This window comes from Pinus tabuliformis, chromosome 9 (assembly GCF_031772625.1).
Source record: "Pinus tabuliformis cultivar Carrire ecotype Pingquan chromosome 9, CPIR1, whole genome shotgun sequence".
NCBI classification, from domain to species: Eukaryota; Viridiplantae; Streptophyta; class Pinopsida; order Pinales; family Pinaceae; genus Pinus; species Pinus tabuliformis.
The window spans coordinates 1,762,627,990-1,762,645,951 of record NC_142307.1 but is presented as its reverse complement, the minus strand read 5'-3'; the positions used below and the strand labels follow the sequence as shown (position 1 = coordinate 1,762,645,951).

At 37.3% G+C, this 17,962-nt stretch overlaps 1 protein-coding gene and 1 pseudogene across 1 annotated transcript; both read left to right on the top strand.

Annotated features, from left to right (window-relative positions):
• Window positions 1–2,545: 2,545 nt before the first annotated feature.
• Window positions 2,546–3,908, top strand: LOC149155827 (uncharacterized; annotated as a pseudogene).
• An 8,206-nt stretch (window positions 3,909–12,114) lies between these two features.
• On the top strand, window positions 12,115–17,494 carry LOC149155826 (uncharacterized). Its single transcript, XM_089444541.1, has 8 exons — window positions 12,115–12,917; window positions 13,000–13,177; window positions 13,294–13,411; window positions 13,604–14,028; window positions 14,491–14,926; window positions 15,089–15,544; window positions 15,911–16,209; window positions 17,423–17,494. The coding sequence occupies exons 1-8, from the start codon at window positions 12,115–12,117 to the stop codon at window positions 17,492–17,494; spliced, it is 2,787 nt and encodes a 928-aa protein (XP_089300667.1).
• The last annotated feature ends 468 nt before the right edge of the window (window positions 17,495–17,962 follow it).

Genomic DNA, 17,962 nt, shown 5'->3' with positions numbered 1-17,962 from the left:
AAACTAACTTTTCATTCATTACTTCTAGTTTTTAATTTTGTTATACTTGACTTATTTAACAATATTTCATACTTATATTATATATAAATAAATAAATATTAATTTTTCATTTAATAATTAAATTTTAATATTCTAAAATATTTAGACCAAAAAAATCTTAATAAAATAATCATACATTGTTTTAATTAAATTTTAATATTCTAAAATAATTAGACTAAAATTTATATATTAAAAAATCATATATATATTTATATAAAAAGTAATCGAAATTTAAATTTTTTTCAAAGATCTCAGATGTGTAATTATTTTTCCATTTAACATGAACTTAGTATATGACATTTAATGAAAATATTAAATTTATTTATATTCTTTTACTAAAAAATCTTAAATGTCATATATTAACTTCATATTGAATGGAAAAATAATTATACATCTTTGAAAAGCTTTTAAATCTCAATTTCCTTTATATAAAGAAGAATTGATTATTATATTTTTCAACATGATTCAATTCTCAAAAATAACCTGAAGAATAAAATTATTTTAATTGATTAAACAAATTTATAAGATTAGAAAAATTCACTAAACAATTACATTTCTATATAAAATTATATTTATATAATTCAAAATCCATATACACTATTGATTTTATCCAATTTTATATTAACTTAATTAAAATTTAGATTGCATTTTTTTAATAATTTTAAATTATTGCAATATACGCCATCTTATCCGGATACGAATCAGACCAATATAGCTACTTGTAAGGCAAAAAAGCATACTTCTAGACTTCTGGCTGGTTAGAATTCTTATCGCAAGTCGGGATACTAGGGTTGGGAAAAGCATTCTGGTAGTCGTTATGTGACTCATGTGTCACTATAAACTGTGACTAACCAATACACAATCAAAACGACCAGTTGTTATATGAATCACATGGCTCGTAAGTATCAGGTGTCTTGTCAGTCTTGCAAGTATACATATCTGAATCCGATCTATACGTCTACTAAGTATAATCGTTATGCAAAGGCAAATCAGTCTAATAAATCTTATCTGAAGTCTAAGTAAAAGTGTACTTAGTCTCCGATCTATCACACGTTGTATAAGTATTGTACTTAGTTTGATCGAAAGCTTGAGTAGGCGTATTGTTAGGCCAAACATAAATCCACTACTACTTATTTTCATCCTCAAACTCTTAACCTCCGATGACCTCCTGCTATGCCGGTTCATGGTCTGTTTCATGTAAAGGGTATGAGAGTCTGGTCTATCTACGATCTATACGCCTCAGCTTAGGATTGCGATGATTGACCAGTGGATTCAACTTGGCTATGACATACGCTAGTGGATTCATACGCTAGTGTTCATCTTTCTAAAATAATAAGTGAAAAAGTCAAAAAGGGATGGTTAACTGTTACGTTATCAAAGACTAATTTGAGGTCAAGGTTTTATGTCCTCACATAAACATGATCAACAGAGCTGAGAGGCCCAACTTCTGACTAGTAGTGGTTGGGGTCCCATGTCCTCACGCAAGCAATGAGCCCAACTTCCTTGAACTTGATTAATCCTACAGGCCAGCGTTTGGGTTGAAGGCTCGACCAGGTACAATTTACAAATCCAATGTAGAATTAAACTCAAGGTCAAAGTATTTGGGTGACCTCATTTCCTCATTATAAACTCAACTCCATATGTTAAAAGTTCATGCAGGATCCACTGGTGATCGGGAGTCGGTTTTGTTACCCGCTTCTAGTGTTGTCAATGAGCCCAGGGTCTGATCTCCGACTAGTCGTAGTCGACCAGTTTGCTCAACAAATTTTCTTTATTAGGTTGCTAACAGTCTATCTGCTCTAGGTCAAGGGTATATGAGGTCGAGAAGGCCTCCTATTAGGCTCACATCCCAATCTTTTACACACAACCCGATTTCCTTATTTATTCAATAAACTGCACATAGATGTAGACTACTAATTGGTGTGTGTATTTACAAGATTTTTTAAATATAAATTTGATATGGAAGAGTGCCAATTGAAAGTTGGCAGCTCAATCTATTTGTTATCTCCATATTACAATGTTGGGAACCTTGGGTGAACATGTTAAATATATATTAAAATATTGGTATATCTTTGGTCTATGGAGTCATGTGACAGATAAGGATTTCAATCCATAAATTCCAACTATTCAAACTATTTGGCGTAGTTATTATATTCTTTGTTAAAAATTTTACTCGATTCTTATTAAAATAAATGATTTTTTTTTATTATAAAATTAACTTACAATAAAAACATAAATCTTACAATATAGTTTCTTTTACAAACGCTAAAAATGAAAAATAAATTCTTAAATTTCAGAAAGAGGCCCGATTTCCAGCTAGTCCTGTACGAGGTCCCATGTCCTCACGGAAACAACGAGCCCGAGTTCCTTGAACCTCATTAGTCCTACGAGCCATCATTTGGCCTAAAGGCCCACCTCTGGACTTGTACATTTCACTTCTGAAGTATCAATTTTCACAGTCCTGAATCTCGAAGCCAGTGGTGGAAAAATTCAGGAGATTTCATAAATGAAGGGCTTGAATTTTACGTATGCGTAGGACAAGAGTGACACACAACTTCCCCTCGGGTTCAGGTTCCATCCCACTGATGAAGGGTTGATCACTCATTATCTTGTTAGAAAGGTCCCTGTCAACAATTTGTCAGGACAAACCATTGTTGAGGTCGACCTAAACAAGTGTGAGCCTTGGGATTTTCCAGAGAAAGATAATATGGGCTATAAGGAATGATACATTTTGAGCTTCAGAGATCAAAAAAATCCAACCGAGTCGCGCACCAACAGAACCATATAAGGAGGCTACTGGAAGGTCATTGGAAAGGGCCGAGAGATTTTCAGTGCATGAGGTTAATTCCCTCGTTGGGATGAAGAAAAACTTAGTGTTTTACAAAGGCCGAGCTCCCAAGGGAGAGAGCAACTGGGTGATGCATGAGTATCGTCTCAAGGGAAAATTTTCATGCAATCAACTTCCCAAGACTTCCAAGGATGAATGGGTGGTTTATCGTATATTTCAAAAAAGTATAGGAGCTTAGAAGAGTTCATCTAGATTCAACATAAGCTCATATCTTGATGTTGGATATCCTTCCTTTCCCCATTATCAGAATTCAATGATGAAAGTGGATTTCTGGAGAGTAAAGGATCTGCAAGGGAGAATGCGTCTTGCTTCTACAATCCACAGTACAACAATAATAATAACAGTGGATTCGAGACCCATATTCATCATCTATCATCTGCAACAACATAGAACATCTGTAGACTCTCTAGAACTCTCTGAAATTGCCAGCATTATGAGGAGCATTGATCCTTTCATACACAACATGGCTCTAAATGACCCAAGGCTCAGCATGAATAGAATTAATAGGTCTATTCCATTCCCTCCATGTATGAACCTGAGACAAGAGAACAACCATGTCCCACAAGCTCCTTTTCTTTTCTCACAGTTGGTTGCATTCCCACCAAATTCCATACCTACAAATGTGATATTTCCAATGGAAAATCAGGCCTAACTCCATAACCTCCTTCCAGGGTTACCCCAGGATACTCTCTTAAGCGCATTAATTTTTCAAAACAACGATCCTGGAACCCTAAAGCATTGCAAGTTGGAACCTTCTTTTGGTACACAACTAGACAAATCTGACAAGTTTGAGTCTACAAGTCAGTGGGCTGGGACTCAGCCATGACCTAAAATAAACATGGAAAACAATGGGCTTCCTCAGCAGATGCAGCCTCAACCTGCACTCTCCCTTCCTCAAGATGACATGTGTTTGGGTACTGAAATACACTCTGAAATTGTATGTAATCATCTTAACCACCCATTTCAGGTAGGCCCTTCATCAACTACTAGTCTAGTGGATCTGGACAACTTCTCGAGCTAGTGGATTTCACTCAACCTAGATTCTTTGGCATTAAGTAGACCTGTGATTCTTTGGAAGTTCAAAAACCAGTGATTCTTTGGAAGTTCAAAAATTTGATGTTTTTTTTTTAAAGCTAAGTCGGGTTATAGTAAAAAAAAAAATTGCAGAAGAATTTTTAGGGTTTGTGTAGATCACAATTTTCAATTTAGTTGACCAAATCACTGTGAGAAGAACTACAAAACAAGAAAACAAAATCTACCCATAAGTGATAACCCACAGTGAGAACAAAGTTTAATCAATTGTACAATGACAATCGACAATCGATATTTAGAAATGGTTTTGTGTTCTAATGTTCCAGGAATTTCACACTCATGACAACATAGACTAATAATAATAATAGGAAAACCTACTTTGATCACAAAATCTTGATAGGATGATAACATCGTTAACTGATGGTTAAATCCAAAATGAAAGTTATGCTTTTATATTAACACTTGAACCATTTGCCATAAATGGATTCTTGCAATCCAAGTTCCATTGTATTGTTACATGGTTAGTTTGTATGTTCTTTCTTGATGAATTTTTAATTTATTTTATAATTCTATTGTTAGATTCAACAATATTCAAAGGATCATCCAATCTATTTCAGGACAATTATGGTTTGTTTCCGAAATTCACCATATTCCTCGACTCCACTCAACATCTCAGAAGAAGGATCAATGGTTCACAGTTGTCGTAACGCAATCTAATGGGAACCAAAACAGGAACCCACACACAACTTGACGGGAACCCATCATTACCAAGTACTTGGATCACTTGAATAATTGACAATAAATATTGATGCGTACAATTCAAGCAGGTTTGGAGTGACCTGTGGCATTTTTCTTCTTTTTCATTTGATTTATTTTTGAATGAGTAGTGGAGTATTGTCGCATAATACACCTCACTTGGCTTCGAGTCATTATATAGTACTGGTAATACTGATTTGTTGCGATGTGAGTAGTGTTTAAAACTATAAGCATTACCTCTACAAAGGAGACTTAGTAATTTGAAAACCCAAAGACAAAAACAACTTCAAACTTGCAATGGATACTCTTTATCTCAACTAGAGTGGAGAGGTTAAAGGACACAATGTTGCATATTGAAGACATTCCCAACCAATAAGAAGAATTCAAGGCTCTAACTAAATTGACTGATATATTCATCTCATATGAATCATTCCTTCAAAATCTAAAAATACCATTGACCTACACCATCTGAAACAGGAATCCACAGTTGTTTTCTCAAAATTGAATCAATCAGATGCCATGTAGATAGACCAACCTCATATTTAAAGAGAAATTCATTCTCGAAGTAATGACTTTGCCTCCTAAATATTGCCATGATCTAGCCTACAGTCTACTTCCTCGGTCCTTGAAGAGAACCCATTAGAGGAAAATTCCAAGGTAGCAAGGGAGTCTGAGGACTAAGGCATTTCCCCCAATTGAGCTTCTCTCTTGAGAAAGTGCACATCATCATTTTGTCTTTGTCTTCTAACAAAACCCGGCTCCAAGGCCAAGCATTGATTGGCTCCACCTATCTTCACTAGGTCTTCTACTTTTTAACTTGAGCAAACACTCTCCAGCAAAAATATGGTTCACTGCAATGTAACTGCAAGAATTACAGCATTGCCTCCCCCCACAGTTGAAGACAAATTGAACTCTGATAAACAACTCACATGGGCCCACCATCATAAATGAAAGTACCCAGCTAACAATCAATCAATCTAAGGTCCCAAATCAATATCTTTAGTTCGGATCATGGTAGTGACTTGGAACAAATTGGATCACAAAAAATGTTAGAGCAAGTTGAATTTTGAATGTGATAGGACTATCTTTTAACATAGCTAGATGGGCACAATTAATATGACATGATATAACGATATTTGACCATTAATCCACGTACCAAAATCTAATGTGCACACCAATAAAATAAATAAATACAAAAGAAATTGCATGTAATACCTGATCGACCCCGTGTATTGTACATGCAAGGATGAAGTCCACCCTCGAAACCCCAGTAGTCCAGGATGCAGCGATGGGATGACGTCAGCCTAAAATTTTTAGCAAAACTATAATGCTAACTATATAAAATTGAAAAAAAATCACCAATACAGTTGAATTAATATAGCTCGACCTAATATAGATGTCATTACTCAAGCAGTGACATAATAATTTAAATTTTGAGATTATGGTTACTTTAAATATTAAATTGATGTTATAGAGATGTCATTACTCAAGCAGTGACATAATAATTTAAATTTTGAGATTATGGTTATTTTAAATATTAAATTGATGTTTCAGATTTTTTATTTACACCTTTTTCATAAATTACACTTTGTTTTTCCTTTTCTCTTTTCATTCTATATAAACAATTGAAAAAGAAAATCAGAAATGAAATAAAGACATACACTTGTCCTTTATTTTAAAAAAATGTATTAATGATATTTCTATTAACATAAAATTTAAAATGAAAATCCCAAAATAAAAAGAAAAAACATATACATTTTGATGTTTAATTTCATATAAAAAATATTGTATATTTTTTTATTTAAATAAATGCTATTTAAAAAAATATTAACAACATACAAAACTATTTATAAGAGATATTTTTTAAAATATCTTACATAAATTTATAAATATTATTTTATTACGTTTATGAATAAAATAAATATTATTTTATTACATTTATGAATAAAATAATTTATTTTTTTATTTGAACTAAATTATTCTAATTTTAAATTTCAATCAAATATTTTTACATAAGCTTTTCATGTAAAAAATTACTTATTCTATATTTATATCTCTATATAATTACGATGTTTATATAGATTTATCATATAATATTTAGAAAAATTTATAATATCAAAATATTCCAATATTCATTTCAATTTTTTTTTTAATTATATTAAATCACTTTCCATATATACTAAATAATTTACATAAATAAATAAAAACTAAGTTCTCATACATAATGACCCAATGGATTATTATTACTATTATTATAAAAAAAAATTAAAACAATGTATTTACATAAATAAATAAAAACTAAGTTCTCATACATAATGACCCAATGGATTATTATTACTATTATTATAAAAATAAATTAAAACAATGTAATGAATAATAACAAAAAATTTAAAACAATGTAATGAATAATAACTTCTGTATTAATTAAGATATGTAGTATATTGTTTGATTCTAAATAAATTAACAAAGAGCGTAAAAATGGAAACATTTTTTAAATTTGATATCATGTCTTAATTATGAGATTATTTAATTAAAAAAATTATGAAATATTTATTCTTAATGATATTGAGTCGGTTACTTATTGAACCAAATTATATATTATGATTTTCACGAAAATAAATAACAAGAAGAGAAGTGGGGTAACGATGAGAGGAGGTTGGGTGAGTACTCCATCTTCCGGCCTTTGGAGTTTTGGTGTTTGAATCGATTTGCAGCAGTCTCACCTATGTGTGAGAAAATCATTTTGCCATTTTATTTGCTAGGGAGGAATTTTTTATTTCTTTCACATGGTATTGGACTTTATACATTTACAAAAGTGTGTGAGAAAATCACTTTGCCATTTTATTTGCTAGGGAGGAATTTTTTATTTCAATCACATGGTATTTGACTTTATACATTTACAAAAGTATAGGTTATGAAAGTAAATGATGAGCAATTGATTTGTTTTTTCCAATAAGATTCCATTCTTAACAATATTTTTTTTCGCTGTTAAAATATTTATCTATAGTTTAAAATTTACTATATAATTTTGATGGTTAGATTGAGAGGTCAAGAGTTCTACTTTTCTAGATATTTTCTTTAGATTTAGGATTTATGTTTGAGCTAACTAGAAGTGATCCCTTCAGGTAGATTTCAATTTCTCTCGACACTCTTTGGGTCAAGGTCTTTGTTTGAACTAATGGGAAGTGATCACTTCAAGTGGATTTTCCTAGAACAATAGTCCTTAGCAAGTCACCGATGGCCTTGGACCATGAACCACATAGAAAAAGAAAAAGAAAAAAGTAAGAAAGATTTATTATATAATTAAAGGATAATGTTTTTTATAATTGTAATTTGAAAAAATAAAATACAATGCATGTTATGCAAGTAAATGGTGAGTAACTTATTTATTTTTAATATTGTGACTAGTTTTTGTTGCTCACGGGTTAGACTTCTTTAGATTCCCTTGAGGCGAGGCCCAGACATATGGTTTTCCCAATTTACAATTTACAAAATGTGAAGAAATACTCTAGGATTTATGTACTTTCATTCTAAATTTTATATATATATATATATATATATATATATATATATATATATATATATATAGTAATGAAAAGAATTCTACATGCTAAATATCATACCATTATTGATTTATTTTCATTTATTTTATATAAATATAGAAAAAACAAAGGTGTGTTTATATTGAAATATCTTATTTGTAATTAAATACATATATGAAAATTTCAACATCCCATTTAACAATAAATGTATATATAACATAGAAGAAATTATATTGCTCTCTCATAATCAGATCTAAAATATATTTTTTGGGGATACAATTTAATGATTTTATTTTAAATAAAACAAAATTTCTAAATGATATTAAGCATCTTAAATGGATTATAACCAAAACAAATAAGTAAGTGAGGAAGGATACTGTGATGACCCCAGGAGAATGTAAATATTTAAATTTCACTACGATAAAAGACTGAAGTAAAAATGACATTGCAAGACTATCTTATTATTTTGTTTTAAAAGAAAAGGATCTTATGAGTATTTCTTTTATTTTTCAAATGCATTGAAAAGGTTTAATAAAGAATACTCATGATTGTGTTGGCAACTCCTGGGAGGGAGTTGGCAAGAAAAGTCGGTTATTGGAACTGACTTTAACCACCCTCCCTAACTGGAAAAGTTCCCAGGGAAAAGGGAGGGGGGGTTGGCAAAAATCTGTGCTGTAGAGACAGGCAGAGAATAGAGAAAAAAACGAGGAAGTGATTGAAAGACTAAGTCTGGTAAGGACCAGATAGTCAAGCACACAGTGCAACCTTGCTGAGGATAGAGATCCGGCAAGAGGGAGCTAGGGGGGAGACTCTGGTCTCGAAAGACGAGTCTCATGGATGGGCGGTAAATCGATATGCATGAATTTGCAGGTGACCTACTAAGGACTTAAGGCTGGCAGAGACCAGGTAAGTAAGACTGAACTCTTAAATTACTTTCTGCAAATACGTGTAAATCATTTGTGTTAAACCACGTAAGTACTTGTATGACTCATATGTATCTCTTATTTGTTTTGGGGGATTACCACTTCTACTGTCTGATGATGCTAGAGTGGGACAGAAACCCAAGCATATAAGCCTAGGAATTGACATCCTGCTTCCGGACAGAACCTAAGCGTGTAAACTTAGGAACCCGTATCCTGGGTTTGGACAGGGACCAAACAGAGTAGTTTGAGGGTCTCGCTGTCAGGGTAACCCGAGCAAGGGTAGATGAAAGCCGATGGTAAAAGAGAGGCTAGCGACCCTAACTTCCCGAACAGATAAACAGCGAAGAGAGTCGGCCAAATAAAGAGATTAAGGGTTATATGTATATCTATGCAAAGCAATAAAACCATAACCTCGGCATATTGCCGGCCGACATAATACCTCTTTCGAGCTTAGCTTATAAACTTGGAAAACGAACATGTAAATATATATAGCAGATAAAAGAAAGCATAAACATTTGCATCGGGTAACCCCTGTGATGCGGGCTGACCCTGTCTCATAAATCTCACTTTGAATCCATGAACAGAATATGTTACAGAATATAATACAGAATATATATCACAGGAAGAAAAGAATGTAACATAACTAAAGCAACGTAACCCCTGTGGTGCGGGTTAGCCCTGCGGCCAAGAATATTGTTAAAAGAAATATTTAACACTGCAAACCACTTGAGAACCTCAGAGCACATGTAAATCTGCTAACTCAGAGCGAGAGAACCGGAATCTAAGCATGTTAACAAACAGAACTGTGAAATTAAAGCCAAGCCGTGTTCGGCTATCAACTTGGTTTTGATGCACAATAATAGTAACCATTATGGCTCTTGGCAAGAGCAAATCTCGGGCTGGTTCCTTTCCAGAGTAAACACAGGACCGGGTAACCGAGCCATTTACTCCGCCCAAGGACAGCTGTGGAACAAAACTAAACAATAACGGGAGATTCCGAATATCTGCGACAATATGAATATGTATAAAACCTCTACCATAATCAAATAACCATAACGCAAATATTAACCAAGTTGTGTTGCAAGATTAATCAGCATCGGGTCGACAGAACCCATGCCACCCTTAATATAAAAAGAGAACTCATAGCTGAACATAACACAAAACCAGATATATATATATATATATATGTATATGTATATGTATATGTATATGTATATGTATATGTATATGTATATGTATATGTATATGTATATATATGTATATATATATATATGTATATATATATATGTATATATATATATATATATATATATATATATATATAGATATATATATATATATATATATATATATATATATATATATATATATATATATATGTTGCCAAAACTCAGACAAACCGCACGGCGGTAATCATTCATACAAATGAAGCAAAAGGGCCCGTGCCCATCAATTGTATGCAGTAGGCCGTGGCCTGAAACACTGTTAGAATACAAATAGTAAACAGTAAACAATGCAAATCATATTGAACGAAGGATGCGAACACAGTCCCCAAAAGTTCCATCGACTTCCAGCCTCAATATCGAACGCGCTAGGGTTGAGGGAACCCATAGCCGGCACCAGAAGGTCTCGGAATAAGGCAGAGGAGGGCCTTCTGTAGCCACCTGCGACCAACCACAGCAGGGTTAGGTGGGCTACGGTGCGGCGTAAGGGAAACCCTCTGCCGGCAGGCCAAACAAAGAAAGAGAAATAGAAACTCATTCAAATCTGCGCACCTTAGGTCTGTGAAGAACACAACCATCGCAAGACCGGAAGCACCATAGCCTCGAAGAGGAAGGGGCTCCTCATCCACATCGAACCCGAAGTGAGATCCACTGCATGCACACCCACGGCAAGGGCCATTAGTATCGTTCAAGTGGAATACATTGTGCGACTTGAAAACAAAGAAACAGCACAATGCATAGCATGAAACCAGAAGAGATGAAGCCGGTGGGATACCACCTGTGTCTTACCTCAACAGTTCGGCAGAATGTATATGGTGAGCAGCGCGGGAGTTCGGCGTCCAGATACATGCTCGGCGGAGAAATGTGCGCTCGGCGCATTGAGAGTTTCTCAGAGACTGTAGTAAGGTGGCGTGGAGGATGGCAGAGAGTTTCCAAAGCTCACAATAAGCCGAACAGTCGAGAAGATCAACCTTATACTGCCATTACCCGGAGAGGGACACCTGGGGGCGTCTCAGCCCTTGGATTTACCTCGAGCCATTGGCACCGTTGGAATAAGGTGGCAAAGGGGTAGCCGAAAGGGTTAATGTCAACCCATCGCCCCTTCACGTGAATGGATCAGGTGGAATGAATGCGGAGTACACCTATTATTGCAGAAACGTCGGTGGCAACACTTGGGTTGCTAAATTGGCAACGCCGAGGCACATACGGAGACTTGCCTCGAATTAATCAAACATTCCAAAAATCATCCAATTAACCTTAGTCCTCATCGGTCATAAGGTGTGTAGCATAAAGGTTCACGCACTATGAATCAATTAGCCTACAGTAAAGATTGCACCATAATATTTATGTGCGCATTCATATATAAACATATGTGTAGCCATACACGAGTCCATGTGTAATTAAGTCAGCGATATATATATTCATTGCATAATTATATATGTAAATCATACGCATAATCATGTGAAGTCAAGTCAACAAAGGTAAGGTGTTATTACCAGACCATATATATATGTATGTAAAAGATTTTTTTTTTATGTAGACACGGGTATGTGACAAATTGGTATCAGAGCAGAGGTTCCCATACTGTGACCTCTGGGAACGAGCCTAACCTGCTAAATGGGAGGTGATCATAGTGTTGTATTTTTTGTAGCTAAACTGTGTAAGTAACTTACAGTGCTAATATTTCCTTAATTTTATACCAGGAAAGAAGAAAGAAGAGCAACAGAAGACACTAGATAGTAACAGCCAGTATGCAGAGAGCTAGCGGCGCCCCGCACAGGTCCCCAGCAGAACAGGGACCTGCAACCAATCCTAGAGATAATCCAGAGCTGTGGGTACAGCTTGGTGAGGAAACACGGAGCACGAACCTGGCTATATTGGAGACAGTCCAGGACTTGAAAAATGAGATGGCCCGGTTGCGGGAGGATAATGCGCGATTGACAATGGAGCAAGAAAGAATTTTGAAAAGTCTGTCTGAAAGGCAGAACCCACCGCTGGCCAATCCTAGTGCAGAACAGCAGAGGATGACGGAGGAACAGCACGATCAAGTGGAACCTGAAAGTTCGGCAGAAGGTGAGGATCGATCTGGCAATGCATCCGAGCTGCAGACCTCAAAACGTCAAAGGGTAGAACTGCAAGGAGAATTTCGGAAAATCAAACCCCCACACTTCGATGGAGAACAAGAGGAGGCGGCTGAAGCATGGTTAATTAATATGAACAAATATTTCCAGCTATATGAGTACGACCATAATTTGAAGGCACGATTGGCTATCTTCCAGCTGCAAGGGAAGGCAACCCTGTGGTGGGAGGAAGTCAAAATTGTTAAAGGGGTAAGTGAACGAACCATAACGTGGGAAAAGTTTCAGAAGTATTTTAAAGAGAGATACTTGACGGAGCGCTTTTATGATGAAAAGGCGAAGGAGTTCCATGATCTGCGATTAGGACAGCAGACCATGGATGAGTTTATTAATCGTTTTACTTCCCTGCTTCGTTATGTGCCTTACCTGAAGGAAGAAAAGGCCAAAGTGCAAAGATTTGTTAGCAGTTTACCCATGTATATGAGAGAAAGGATTGAATTTGACAATCCTAGAACAATGGATGAAGCTATTCGCAAGGCCAGAATCTGTTATCAGCAGAACAAACAGAAAGGAGACATTTCCAATAGGAAATGGAGTGAGAAAAAGAATAGAAAAACTGTTGGAAACAGTAAAGGAGGTCGAGGAAGCGGAGTTAAAGGAAGCAGTAAAGGGCAGAACAATAGAGCAGCACCCAGAGGTTCGTTCAGAACTAAGACAATCGGCGAAACCAGAATGGGTGAGAAATCTGCCAAGCTGGACAATGAAGGAATAACCAGACCTCCAGTGCAGTGCTAGGGTTGTGGCGGACCGCATTACATCAAGAACTGCCCGCAATGGAAGGGAACTGATCAGATATCCCAGATTCATGAGGCGTCAACTGTCGGCGATGTGGGACGAAGTGTGCCAAGGATAAATGCAGCCCTGGACGATCGCCAGGCGGAATACCAGCCCACCATGGTCGAATTTGAAGGTAAAATCTCAGACCTTTCAATCACTGTTCTAATAGATCCAGGAGCTACTTTAAGTTATATTAGCCCAAAGATAGTTGAACAGTGTAAATTACAACCTGAAAAATTCAGGAACCCTTGGCTGGTACAACTAGCTACGGGGGCTAAAAGGCGAGTAATGGCAAAGATTAATAACTGTCCCCTAACAATAGCAGGACAGCCAGTGGTAGCAGATCTGAATATGCTTCCACTTGGCTCATATGATGTCCTAATCGGAATGGACTGGCTGGAAAAGCATTGGGCAATAGTGAACTGCAAGACGAAAATCATTCGATACAAGGATGATTTTGGAAAAGAACAAGAGATGCAAGGGATTAAGCGACCAGTTCAGGTCCGACCAATCACCGCATCCCAGCTAGCAAAGTGCATCAGAAAACGGTGCCAGATATATGCCATTCAGGTGGGATATGCAGAAACCAAGGATAAAACGGCCGCACTGGACAATATTCCGGTGATAAAAGAATTCGCAGATGTGTTCCCGGAAGAGATCCCGGGGTTACCTCCTAAAAGAGATATTGACTTCACCATTGAATTGCTACCGGGGGCTGCCCCAGTTTCGCGGGCACCTTACAGAATGAGTGTACCTGAGTTAACCGAATTGAAAATGCAATTACAGGAATTGCTAGACAAAAATTACATCCGTCCTAGTGTGTCTCCATGGGGAGCTCCGGTGCTATTCGTCCGGAAGAAAGACGGAACCCTCCGTATGTGTATTGATTACCGACAGTTAAACAAACTCACAATCAAAAACAAGTACCCCTTACCCCGGATCGATGAGCTTTTTGATCAAGTCAAAGGGGCAACGGTATTTTCTAAGATTGATTTGCGATCTGGTTACCATCAGATCAGAATTAAAGAGGAGGATATCGCAAAAACAGCTTTCAGAACCCGGTATGGACACTACGAATTTGTAGTGTTACCTTTCGGGTTGACTAATGCACCCGCCACCTTCATGTGCTTAATGAACAGTGTGTTCCATCAATTTCTAGACAAATTTGTGCTGATATTTATTGATGATATTTTGATTTATTCTCGTTCAAAGGAGGAGCACGAGGAACACCTCCGATTGGTACTGCAAACTCTTAGAGAGCATCAGTTGTATGCTAAACTCAGCAAGTGCGACTTCTACAAAGAAGAGATTCAGTATTTAGGCCATGTAATTACAAAGAAAGGGATTGCAGTGGACCCTGAGAAAATAAAGACCATAATGGATTGGCCTGTACCTAAGGATGTGGCGGATATCAGGTCCTTCATGGGACTGGCCGGCTATTATAGAAGATTCGTGGAAGGCTTCTCAAGGGTAGCATATCCTATCACTTCCTTGCAGAAGAAAGGAAGAACATTCAAATGGACCCCGGAATGTCAGCAAAGCTTTGAACGACTTAAGCATTTGCTCACCTCTGCTCCCATCTTGAGTATAGCCGATCCTGATAAGGATTATGTGGTATGTACCGATGCAAGTCGGGAAGGCGTGGGCGGTGTGTTAATGCAAGAAGGAAAAGTGATCGCCTATGAGTCGAGAAAGTTGAAGGAGCATGAGCAGAAATATTCTGCCTACGACTTAGAATTGGCAGCCGTCATACATGCACTTAAAATGTGGCGGCATTATCTACTAGGAAGGAAATTTCTGTTGTTAACAGACCATCATAGCTTGACAAACTATTTCAGTCAGCCCACCCTGAATGCAAGGCAAGCCCGTTGGGCAGATTTCTTAAGTGGATTTGATTTCGACATTAAACATCTGAAAGGAAAGGAAAACCGCGTGGCTGACGCACTGAGTCGAAAGGTGCAATGCTTATATGAAGTTACGCTCAGTAAATGGAAGAATTCCTTGCAAGAAATGATAAGAACAGCAGCAGACCAAGATGCAGTATATCAGCAAATGAAACAGCAAATACCACTTTCCAGCAAGGAAAGTCAGCAGGGGTATGAAGTAGGTGAGGATGGAATGCTGCTCTATAAAAAGAGGTTGTTTGTACCTAACGACAACAATCTTAAAAATCTGATTTTGGATGAATTTCATACCAGCCACTATGCAGGTCATCCTGGATACCAGAAGATGCTTACTGCGCTTCGAAGGGAATACTATTGGCCTGGTATGAAAAAGCACGTGGCTGAGTATTTAGCGCGGTGTTTGGAATGTCAGCAGATTAAGGCAGAACACCTACATCCAGCAGGGTTATTGCAGCCCTTGCCCATTCCGGAATGGAAATGGGAGATCATATCCATGGATTTCATAACTGGACTGCCTAGAACAAGGAGGAATAATGACTCTATTATGGTTGTAGTAGACAAGCTAAGTAAGGCAGCACACTTTATACCCGTGCAGTCTACCTACAAAGCAGTACAGATTGCACACATTTTTATGCAAAACGTGTTCAAACTGCATGGGCTTCCAAAGACGATAATATCAGACCGAGATGTAAAATTTACATCTGCCTTTTGGAAAGCATTGTTTACAGAACTGGGTACGCAGCTGAATTTCAGTACAGCTTACCATCCCCAGACTGACGGACAGACAGAACGAGTAAATCAGATTGTTGAGGACATGTTGAGAGCATGTGTCATGCAAAAACCAACGCAATGGGAGGATTATTTACACTTGGTAGAGTTCGCGTACAACAACGGATACCACACCTCGATCCAGATGTCTCCATTTGAAGTTTTGTACGGACGGAAATGTCGTACGCCCTCAAGCTGGAGTGGGCCGGAAGATAAATTAAGGTTGGGGCCAGAAATGCTCAAGGAAATGGAGGACATGGTAAAAAGAGTACGGTCTAATTTAAAGGCTGCCCAGGATCGGCAAAAGAATTTTGCAGATCGGAAGCGAAGGTTCAAAGAGTATCAGGTGGGCGACCATGTTTATGTAAGAATACAAGCCCGGAAAAGTACCTTGCAATGGAGTGGTTGCGCTAAACTCGCACCCCGCTATTTTGGACCTTTTCAGGTCTTAGCAAGGGTTGGGCCGGTAGCCTACCAGCTTGCTTTGCCAAGCCATATTAGAATTCATAATGTATTCCATGTTTCCATGCTTAAAAAATACATTTACGACCCTAAGCATGTGATCAAATGGCAAGACATACGGGTCGAACCGGAAGGAGAGGTCCTGGTCGAACCGCTGAGCATTCTCGACCGGAGAGAAGTGCAGCTGCGGAAACGAATTATTACCCAAGTTAAAGTGCAGTGGCAGCACTATGGGCCTGATGAGGCCACCTGGGAAGATGAAGAGCTTCTTAAGGAAGCTTATCCGGGGCTGTTTTTGAACAGCAGACATCGGGACGATGTCCAATCTCAGGAGGGGGAGATGTGATGACCCCAGGAGAATGTAAATATTTAAATTTCACTACGGTAAAAGACTGAAGTAAAAATGACATTGCAAGACTATCTTATTATTTTGTTTTAAAAGAAAAGGATCTTATGAGTATTTCTTTTATTTTTCAAATGCATTGAAAAGGTTTAATAAAGAATACTCATGATTGTGTTGGCAACTCCTGGGAGGGAGTTGGCAAGAAAAGTCGGTTATTGGAACTGACTTTAACCACCCTCCCTAACTGGAAAAGTTCCCAGGGAAAAGGGAGGGGGGGTTGGCAAAAATCTGTGCTGTAGAGACAGGCAGAGAATAGAGAAAAAACGAGGAAGTGATTGAAAGACTAAGTCTGGTAAGGACCAGATAGTCAAGCACACAGTGCAACCTTGCTGAGGATAGAGATCCAGGAAGAGGGAGCTAGGGGGGAGACTCTGGTCTCGAAAGACGAGTCTCATGGATGGGCGGTAAATCGATATGCATGAATTTGCAGGTGACCTACTAAGGACTTAAGGCTGGCAGAGACCAGGTAAGTAAGACTGAACTCTTAAATTACTTTCTGCAAATACCTGTAAATCATTTGTGTTAAACCACGTAAGTACTTGTATGACTCATATGTATCTCTTATTTGTTTTGGGGGATTACCACTGCTACTGTCTGATGATGCTAGAGTGGGACAGAAACCCAAGCATATAAGCCTAGGAATCGGCGTCCTGCTTCCGGACAGAACCTAAGCGTGTAAACTTAGGAACCCGTATCCTGGGTTTGGACAGGGACCAAACAGAGTAGTTTGAGGGTCTCGCTGTCAGGGTAACCCGAGCAAGGGTAAATGAAAGCCGGTGGTAACAGAGAGGCTAGCGACCCTAACTTCCCGAACAGATAAACGGGGAAGAGAGTCGGCCAAATAAAGAGATTAAGGGTTATATGTATATCTATGCAAAGCAATAAAACCATAACCTCGACATATTGCCGGCCGACATAATACCTCTTTCGAGCTTAGCTTATAAACTTGGAAAACGAACATGTAAATATATATAGCAGATAAAAGAAAGCATAAACATTTGCATCGGGTAACCCCTGTGATGCGGGCTGACCCTGTCTCATAAATCTCACTTTGAATCCATGAACAGAATATGTTACAGAATATGTTACAGAATATATATCACAGGAAGAAAAGAATGTAACATAACTAAAGCAATGTAACCCCTTT

Excerpts from the sequence above, each read along its gene's own strand:
- LOC149155826 (XM_089444541.1), top strand. The coding sequence starts at position 12,115 with ATGCAGAGAGCTAGCGGCGCCCCGCACAGGTCCCCAGCAGAACAGGGA. Across the intron at positions 13,178-13,293 it reads AATCGGCGAAACCAGAATGG|ATATCCCAGATTCATGAGGC; the intron begins GTGAGAAATCTG and ends GGAACTGATCAG. Across the intron at positions 15,545-15,910 it reads AAGGGAATACTATTGGCCTG|AACTGGGTACGCAGCTGAAT; the intron begins GTATGAAAAAGC and ends CATTGTTTACAG.